Here is a 9,577-nt window from a genome sequence, read left to right as displayed (position 1 = left end):
CTAATGTTTTGACAAGCAATGGACTCGAAGAATATGATGTTTAACTAGTTCTGTTCAGAACATGTAAAGAGAACAAACATCTATCTCTTGATGCTAATTTCATTTTGATGTTTCATATCTTAATTATCTTTTGGGTTGTTGTTGACTGTTGACTGTTGTATTCTCATACCATTATGCTCGGGTCTCTCTTCATTCACCAATTTAAATCACGACACAGCCACAACCACATGCACTCTCATTCATTAATTCTTCAGTGCAATGTATGCCTTCCCGATTCTTAATCTCATGACTCATGAGAATTAGATATGCTTCGCCACTTCTTGAGCTCTGATTCTCTTCTAATCTTGTACTCGTATAGATAGATTAAAGTCTCAACCACTCATGTCCACCAATGAAGTTTGTATCAAGAAATGGCATTGCTTCTACATGTGCCAATGACTTGGACCATGATACCCGATTCTTTCTGTCTGCACCTTTTCCTCTGCACTCATATTCTCCAAACACAGCCGTCCTATGAACACAAATAAATCCATCAACATTCAAATAAATTACTTTGTTTTCTCTCTCTCTCTCTCTCTCTCTCTCTCTCTCTCTCTCTCTCTATATATATATATATATATATATATATATATATATATATATATATATATATATATATATATATATATAACAATGATAATGAAACCATGGGAGGAATGGATTGATGGATACCTTTGTCTCCATGGGTGGTTCCAGTCGCTCCATCCGGAAGGGTCTATGATGTTGTCGATATCACAGTAGGAGTAGACTGCCCTTGAATAATTTCCCCAAGCTCTCCCCAAATAGATTTTCCCTCCTATGCTTCCAGTTATTGAACAATTCAGAAAAGAAAATCCGGTGTCCTCTTCTTCTGATTTCCTGTGATGAGCTGCAATGGCTCCATATTTATCAGCAACAGAATGTAGATTACATTCCTGAATACATCAATCAAACCAAACCCAAATCCAAATCCATCATCAGTTAATGAATGAATGTGAGTTTCATATATATGTTTACCCACCTTGTAGAGCGATCTAGATTCGCCAAAGATGAAATCGATGGATCCTTGTATGTAACACTGGTAAAAGTAGTGAGATCCATTGGAGTCCAATAGAGTGTCTTGGGTCCCCAATATCCGTACTCTATAAAGCACTGCCTTGTCCCCTGCAAGCCTCAACGCCACTGCTTGCTGCTTATACCCTCCAGCTACTGCAACAACTGTATTCTGCATGCATTGCATTCATTGTTGATCAATATATACTACTACGTACATTAATCATCATGCATGTACGTTGTATAATACCTGAATGGTGATCCCCGACGCACAAAAGTAATCAGACTGTACATCAACAGAAGCGGTTCTATACGTTCCGAGTTCCGAACCATCTTTGTATTTGTCAGAGGCTTTGTCATTCCAACTCAATATCGTTTCTGAAGCCTTCTTTTCATCTCCGATGAAAGAGATATATGGTTTGGAAGGTGGAACAATCACTTTTTCTCTGCACCATATCTCCATGACATGATATTCACTTGAGAGATCCATAAATTAACAATGAATGAATTAATCTCACTTAATTTGCACATATGCTTGTATAATACCTACCTGTAAGTACCAGGAAGAATGTAGATCTTAACCCTGATGGAATTATTGAAAGGGACCATATCAACAGCAGCTTGTACAGTAAGGGCATGACCCCTACCCTTTTGATCAACCACGATCACTTTACTCCCATTCCCATCCCCAAAACTTAAGCTCTCTATTTCCTTGTAGTGATAGTATTCCTCTATCTTGATATCGTCCCAAGTGATATAAGCACTCTTCACTTGATTAACACCATAAATCAGGAATGAGAAACCAACCAAAATGCCAAAACCATTGAAACCCATGGTGATTAATGATTTCGGGATCGATCGAGTATGTGATAACTGGGTTGGGCACTATCCAAATCAAAAACTACACGTTACAAGAGAGAGATAGAGAGGGAGAGAGGGAGGGAGATATAGGTTAATTAATTATAGGAGGAGTCGTTGTATGTATGTATGCATGGAATATGGTTGTTCGGATTTAAAAGGAATGCAAGAAACAAGATTAGTTGGTGTGTTCTTCTTACATGTCAATTAGATTAAGATTGTATTCTTGTGGTGTATGGATGTCTGTAAGTATATAGATAGAGAGATCGAAAAAAAATAACAAACAAACAAAGGTGAGTTGTTGAGGAGTAGTTATGGAAGTAGAAAAGGTAAATTAAGTTTATTAACTATAGTTGTGGGTTGCTGAAGAAGCTCATAGAATTTGATTATCCATCTCGATCCTTCTTCTTATTGTTGTTGTTAGTAGGAATGCATGAGGGTGGTTTATTTAGTAATTATAGAAATGGAAAATGGGATTCCAAGGATGTAGGGACCAAGGACGGTGCATAGGTATTTCATGATGTGGGCAAAAAAACTTAACAATGCCCTCGTATTTCTACCGAACCCATTTACAACGTAAAGTAATAAAAAAACATTTTTATGTAAAAATTCCATATACATAAAAACTAAAACTTGCTAACGTAACAAAAAATGGCGTCTTGGTATATTCTTTTATGCAAAAATATCAATTATCACTAACCATTCAATATTTCTTGAATTCATTTAGTTTGCATGTATAACCTCATAATTTTTTCATTTTAAAAACTTCTTTGTGACAAATATGGAATGGATGGAGAAAGGTTTGGATTTCAACTATTAGATTTGTTTCTAGCAACAACATGTGAATTTTTGGAGAAAGACAAAGAGCCTACTCTAATAAACATAAACAAAAATCAACTCTAAATCACATAGATTATCATTAAAATACTCTAATAAACAATGTAAAAACTGTTAACAAATTATGGTTTTATTAAGACAAAAATTAGCAAAAATCCATTAATAACATCTAAAAACTTTAATCCTATTCAAACAAACTCAAAACAAACAAATCTTTAATGACCGGTTGAACACTCAAACTATATTAACTAGTGTTGGTTCAATATGAGAGCAATTAGAAAAATCATTTAATTACTCAAACAATCTGATTGTTTCTTATTTTATGAAGACAGATTAAATAATTATAAATTATAAGGCAACAACAAAATTTGTACCTAAATTTATACAAGAAAATAATTTTTTAGCGATTGGAAAACTTCTTTAAAATGATAGAAAACAATTACTTCACAATATTAACATATCACATATCAAACATCCTATTAGTCAAATACTTGTTCGACTTGGTTATGTTCGAGGAATGATCCATACACCGCACACTCTTCGAGCAATGCCTCATACACCACACACATGCCATAACTTCAATGAAGGGGAGAACCACAAAAAATTAGATTTTGCTTACTGAGATTCAGAAATTACCTAAGGAAACCATAGAAGTAACAAGCAAAAGATTAGAGATGAAACTTAAAAGAGATTACATATTAAATACAAAGTAAAGACGAGATCATATTGCGATTTTAATAGTTGAATCTTTGATTAATTCCTGCTCGAAGTCTTCTACCTAATTTTTGCGAACCTCCTCACCCTCCATCTCTTCCCACGTATCCTCCCAGCCCTCAATTATCGAACTCGTATGCCCCCTCTCTTGACTTAAACGTGGCTGCAAAATCTTCATCTTTTGTTGATGTGGATGAATGCTCTTCATCCAACGAGATTGGGAAACTCATACAGGTAGGCAATGATGTGGGATTCTAGATTACTGTTGAAAATGTTCGCATCTTGGATGAAAATGACCGCAATGTGGTCGAAGGAGCTGGGGTTACAAGCAGTATTCAATGAACGCCCTAAGTCTAAACATAAGGGGGATAGGTGAATCCTATAAGGTGGAATAGATTAGAAAGCTCAAGCATGTGCATCAGATTGATTTTATTGGGATTCAAGAAACAAGAGTCATGGACTATAATGGAATCGATTTTGCTGGTTGCTGGGGGTCTACACATTTTGACTTTGATGCAATAAATCCTACTGGTAGATCGGGTGGTCTAGCTTGCATCTGGGATCCATATATTTTTTCTAAACTCAACAGTATTAGAACAAGGAACTACATCGCGATCTCTGGTCATTGGAAAGGTGTACCAGGTGTGACTACATTGGTGAACGTTTATGGACCTCAATCCACCACAGAGAAACGAGCACTTTGGTCTGAACTCACATCCGAGAAAAATGGGAATGCAGGCACTTGGATCTTTCTAGGTGATTTTAATGTAGTCAGATTTGCGCATGAAAGGTTCAACTCCGTTTTTTGCAGATTATCAGCTAGAGATTTCAATCGATTCATCGTTGATGCAGGCTTGCATTAATTCAATATGGGAGGTTTGAAATTCACGTATATACGTGATGATGGCCACAAATTGAGTAAAATTGATCGATTCCTTGTTTGTTCAAACTTCATTAATTTACAACTGCTCACTTGCGTCACTACATTGTCTCGGGAATATTCTGATCACTTTCCCCTTATTCTAAAACCTTCACCCGGTTATTTTGGGCCACCCCCGTTCCGAATATTTAACTCTTGGTTGCTAAATGACGAGTTCAATGTGTTGTTCAAAAGTTCATGGGAATCCTTTCAGGGTTTTGGCACTCCGGATCGTCTCCTCGCTGCAAAGCTCAAATTCGTTAAAAATGTCATTAGAGGTTGGAGCAAGCAAAAATTTAGTAATGAACATTCAACTTTATTTCAGCTTAAAAGGAAGGTGGAAATCTTGGACTCGATTGCTGAATCCCGGGTACTTAATGATGTAGAACGATTGTCAAGGCAGGAAGATATGCATAAAATTATGGAGCTTGAGCGGTGTGTGAAACTTGATCTTTAACAGAAAGCCAAAATCAAATGGGTCATTGATGGTGATGAAAGTTCTCTGTTCTTTCACGCCAGTCTCAAACATAAGAAACGAAAAAATAGAATTCATGGCCTCAACATAAATGGTGAATGGAACACAGATCCGCTGACAATTAAATCTGAAAATTTCATCTTCTTTGATGACAAATTTCGTGAGCGTTGGCCTATCAGACCAAAGTTCCTTAACAATAATTTTAAGCGAATTTATTTAGCCCAATCCTCCTTTCTTGAATCGGAGTTCTCTATTGAAGAGATCAAATCTGTTGTCTAGCATTGTGGTGGGGATAAGGCACCTGGACCTGATGGGTACACCTTCAATATCCTAAAAGCAAATTGGGATTGGATTGGGGAGGATATAATTCGTTTTGTCAAATACTTCGAATCCACAGGATCTCTTGCTAAAGGTTATAACTCATCAAACATCACTCTTATCCCAAAGGTGTCTGATCCATTAACCCTCAGTGATTACCGCCCCATCAGTCTTATAGGTTGCATGTATAAAGTGGTGGCAAAGTTATTTGCAAACCGATTAAAACAAGTAATCGGGTCAATGGTGGATAATGTACAGTCGGCTTACATTCAAGACAGACACATACTCGATGGACCTCTGGTGATGAATGAATTGGTTTCATAGGCAAAGCAGCAAAAGAAAAAATTGTTTCTATTCAAGGTCGATTTTGAAAAAGCTTTTGATTGAATTAACTGGGGATATTTGGACTGTGTAATGGATCAAATGAATTTCGGGTGTAAATGGAGAAAATGGATTTCAAGTTGTATATCTTCTGCAAAAGCTTCTATCTTGGTAAATGGCACACCAACCGATGAATTTCAAATATCTAGAGGGGTCGTCAAGGTGATCCTCTGTCACCGTTCCTCTTTATCTTGGTCATGGAGGGACTGAATATCGCTATAAAGAGTGCATGTGAAAAATCACTACTGCGTGGGGTCAAACTACCTAGAGATGGCCCTTCAGTTTCACACCTTTTCTATGCTGATGATGCGATATTCGCTGGGGAATGGGACTGTAATTGCATGAAAAACTTATCTCGTATCCTGAAATGTTTTCATATTTATTCAGGGCTAAAAGTTAACTTCTTCAAATCATGTTTATTTGGTGTGGGAGTAACAAAGGCAACATTGTATGATACTGCTCACGTTCTTGGTTGTTTACATGGAGAATTTCCATTTTCTTATCTGGGGGTCCCGGTTGGTGCCAACATGGCTCTAAAGAAGAACTGGAAGCCTGTTCTAGATAAAATCTCATCTAAATTATCAAGTTGGAAGCCACTTCGTTGTAGTTTGGTGGCCGCCTCACCCTCATTAAATCTGTCTTGGACAGCCTCCCTACATATTACATGTCCCTCTTTAAATCTCCATTGGGAATCATTGAGCAAATTGATAAGATCAGAAGGAGATTCTTATGGGGAGGCAGTGAGCTTAAAAAGAAAATTCACTGGGTTGACTGGTCTAAAGTTATTGCGCTAAAATCGGAAGGGGGTTTAGGTGTTAGTTCGCTATTCGCTCAAAACATTGCCCTGTTAATCAAATGGTGGTGGAGAATTAAGAATGACAAAAGAAGTTTATGGAAATGTGTTATCGTGAGCATCCACAACTTGTACAACAAACCGACATCGTACATCGCAATAAAAACATCAAATGGAGTTTGGTGTAATATTTCCAAGGCTGTTAGAGCTCTTGATAGTCTGCATATTGATTGCAAGAATATTTTTGCCCTTATCCCAGGTTCGAATGTCAACATCTTATTCTGGAAAGATTCTTGGTGCAGTAACATTCCATTTCACCTCAAATTCCCTCACTTATATTCAATCGAAACAGTTAAAAACTGTTTATTGGGAGATATAGTTTCTAGCAATGGCTTTTCATGGATGTGGAGATTTGAACCAACTGGTTCAGAAGAATTAAACGAACTGCTACAACTATATACGGATATTGGTAACCTGAATACCGAGCAAAAATCCAAATTTGGGTTCAGTTTTCTCTTAATCCTGGTGGTGAATATACTGTGAATTCAATGAGGAAATTATTGGAGTCTAAACTGAATCCTTTTAGAGGGGCAGCAATTTGGTGGTCAAAGATAATTCCTCTGAAGTTGCGATGTTTCATATGGAGGTCGGTGTTAGGTAGAATACCGGTGGCTGAAACCTTGGCTGTAAGGGGGATAAATACCTCCAGTACCCTATAATCTCTCTGTAATACAGAAACCGAAACGACTGATCATTTTCTCATTACTTGTGGCTATTCTAGAGTGGTGCAACATTGGATATTCAAATGGTGTGGATTGGAAGACATTATGTTCTCAAATGTTAGAGAATTCATTGACTTCGCGGCTACTTGGGAAACTGTCCTAGAAAAAAGGAGATCTTAACCACAGTGTTCTATTGCTTGTTTGGAACATTTACCTATCCAGGAATGACAAGATTTTCAAACATATTGGTGTAAATCCTACAAAAATCGCTGATAATATAATTTCGCTCTCGTACATATGGTGCAAGCATCGAGGTGGCAATAGTTGTGGTAATTGGGTTGAATGGAGCGTTTCTCCTTTCACTCATCTTTTATCTTAATTTTCATGTTTGCTCTTTTGTTCCTATTTCCTTTTCATGTTTGTACTTGGTCTCATTGTAGCTTCCTGCTATGAGAGTGCCCCTTTTAATGATATTTGCTTTTTCTAAAAAAAGATTTACAGTGAAGATCGTAGCAGGTAAGGACACAAGTTAACATTGATCCAATCGACTGCTCCTCGTCTGCTCGTCTTCTTCAATTATGTTAGACTCCTCAAATTAGGCATGAAGTTTGCGTTTCCCAAAAAAGAAGAAAGCATGTACTCGTTTCTTGTTAGCGACTCTCGTGCCTTCTCAGATGCGTTGTGCCCTTATTTTAGTAGTATTTCAACTTCTATATCAGTTAAACACAATAAAATCGTTTTTGTTTTTCGTGTTGGAATATAGAATGGACGGGTTTTAATTATATAGAGGTTAGCTAAAAAGACACCCCATTTTACAATATAGACACCCTAATTTAATTTTAAAATATTTTTATTGGTTGAACTTGCATTGTTTTTCGAAAAAGCTGATTATAAGTAGTTAATTATAGGCTGACTTTTTATAAAGTGGTCAATGAAGTGTCTAAGAGGTGTCTTATTATTTACTTTTTATTTTGGTATATAGTAATGTTTTTTTTATCTGGTACTCCACCGGAAGGATATTTAATTTATGTTTATAATAAAACCTGAAGTTCTTTCTTATTTCAGTATGCTTATTTGCTAAACACACTCCTAAAAATATGAAAACAGAATAAGGTTATTAACACCTTCCATATTAGAAAAGAAATATATATATATATATATATATATATATATATATATATATATATATATATATATATATATTAGACAAAAGAAATACAATTAAACGAATATTAGAATATGGTTAAATGAAATATGAAATGGAACACCACATTTTATTATTGGCTTAATAAAACAGTCTTTCATAAAGTCTAAGGTGTTTTCATCCATATGTTGATTTCTTTTTAGGCATAACTATAATTACCCCTTGAGCTCAAAATTTCAAAAATTACCCCATAAATATTGAGCTCTAAATTACATAAGTTACAAACGTACCGTTTCGCAACATCATCATCGACACCACTGTTAGCAACCATTTTTTTGCGCCACGAACGCTGCCATTATTCGTAGTTTTCTTCCAAAAATGGTTGCACATCGAGTTCGATGTACTCACTTTGGAAACCAATCCTAGTTAAGCTTTTGTGATTGCTAAAAGATCTACCATATTTATTCATATTTATTCTTTGATCTTGAAAATTCATCAACATGCTTCAAAGAACACCAATCCTAGACAGTTATGCCTCTGATTGCTTATGAAGTTGGTCATGTTCTTCACAATTTTTACAACGAAGTATTGAAGGTTATTTTGAAGGTTCCAACACAATTTTTGTATGATTTGCTACTTCACATTTGTTTACTGTTTTTGATTCGTTAAAGTTTTTTTTGTTGTAATCTATCATATTCTGAAAATCTGGACTTGTGGATCAGTTCATCTCTAATGAATATAGTAAAAAAAATTATGGTATAGAAATTCCTTCATTGTTGATTGATGCTGTATAGGCTTCCTACCAGGTTTAATTTGAAGATGGGTATGAACATTCTTTCATTGAGGTGGTGAGACGAAGACCTTCACATTGGCAACGTTATTTATTTTCTAGATTTTCATCATTGGCGGTGGGTTTTCTCCACTGCCGGAGCTAGAGTTGTTTTTTAATGATAGAGCTTTTCAACAGTGAAGGATGTGACAACGACGTTAAGGTTTTTCCTAACTACGGTGCTAGGGTTTCCTCACGGAGCTAGAAGCCGCCATGCCGCCTTTCAAATATTCATGTCATCATTTTCTTCCTTATCGTCTTTCAGATCAAGAAGTCATTACGGACGAAGTTAGAGTTTTCAAACCCTAAACCACCTCGGTTGTTGACGGAGAAAGAGAGAGCGAGGTAGCAACAACGAAACCTTAGCAATTTCCTTCATCAACGATTGAGTCAGAGAACACGAAGGACGATGTCGGTGAATGTGGTGTTGGTAGGTAACGACTTCTTGATTTGGGTAGGGATCTCTCTGTTGGTTTCCTACGTTAGAGGAATGGGTGGACGCATAAATTTACAGTA

At 36.3% G+C, this 9,577-nt stretch overlaps 2 protein-coding genes across 2 annotated transcripts; one reads left to right on the top strand and one right to left on the bottom strand.

The window, feature by feature from the left end:
- Window positions 1-363: 363 nt before the first annotated feature.
- Window positions 364-1,905, bottom strand: LOC145127451 (pectinesterase QRT1-like). Its single transcript, XM_079062646.1, has 5 exons — window positions 1,622-1,905; window positions 1,322-1,517; window positions 1,040-1,243; window positions 712-953; window positions 364-511 (listed from the first exon to the last, which is right to left on the bottom strand). Exons 1-5 carry the CDS (start codon window positions 1,903-1,905, stop codon window positions 364-366), a joined length of 1,074 nt encoding a protein of 357 aa, XP_078918772.1.
- A 3,865-nt stretch (window positions 1,906-5,770) lies between these two features.
- Window positions 5,771-6,909, top strand: LOC145127450 (uncharacterized). Its single transcript, XM_079062645.1, has 3 exons — window positions 5,771-5,906; window positions 5,961-6,127; window positions 6,181-6,909. The coding sequence occupies exons 1-3, from the start codon at window positions 5,771-5,773 to the stop codon at window positions 6,907-6,909; spliced, it is 1,032 nt and encodes a 343-aa protein (XP_078918771.1).
- The last annotated feature ends 2,668 nt before the right edge of the window (window positions 6,910-9,577 follow it).

The sequence above is a fragment of the Lactuca virosa genome, chromosome 7 (genome assembly GCF_052849685.1).
Source record: "Lactuca virosa cultivar CGN04683 chromosome 7, Lactuca_virosa_CGN04683_v6, whole genome shotgun sequence".
Lineage (NCBI taxonomy): Eukaryota > Viridiplantae > Streptophyta > Magnoliopsida > Asterales > Asteraceae > Lactuca > Lactuca virosa.
The sequence above is the reverse complement of the archived record's forward strand: the minus strand, read 5'-3'. Positions and strand labels throughout refer to the sequence as shown.

What these genes read in the sequence shown, in the direction of transcription:
- LOC145127451 (XM_079062646.1), bottom strand. Translation starts at nt 1,905, where the DNA reads ATGGGTTTCAATGGTTTTGGCATTTTGGTTGGTTTCTCATTCCTGATT. An exon ending in ATTCTTCCTGGTACTTACAG is followed by an intron (nt 1,518 to 1,621) that starts GTAGGTATTATA and finishes GATATGGTGCAG; the next exon opens with AGAAAAAGTGATTGTTCCAC. An exon ending in CGTCGGGGATCACCATTCAG is followed by an intron (nt 1,244 to 1,321) that starts GTATTATACAAC and finishes CAATGCATGCAG; the next exon opens with AATACAGTTGTTGCAGTAGC.
- LOC145127450 (XM_079062645.1), top strand. Translation starts at nt 5,771, where the DNA reads ATGGAGGGACTGAATATCGCTATAAAGAGTGCATGTGAAAAATCACTA. An exon ending in ATTCGCTGGGGAATGGGACT is followed by an intron (nt 5,907 to 5,960) that starts GTAATTGCATGA and finishes ATATTTATTCAG; the next exon opens with GGCTAAAAGTTAACTTCTTC. An exon ending in TAAAGAAGAACTGGAAGCCT is followed by an intron (nt 6,128 to 6,180) that starts GTTCTAGATAAA and finishes ACTTCGTTGTAG; the next exon opens with TTTGGTGGCCGCCTCACCCT.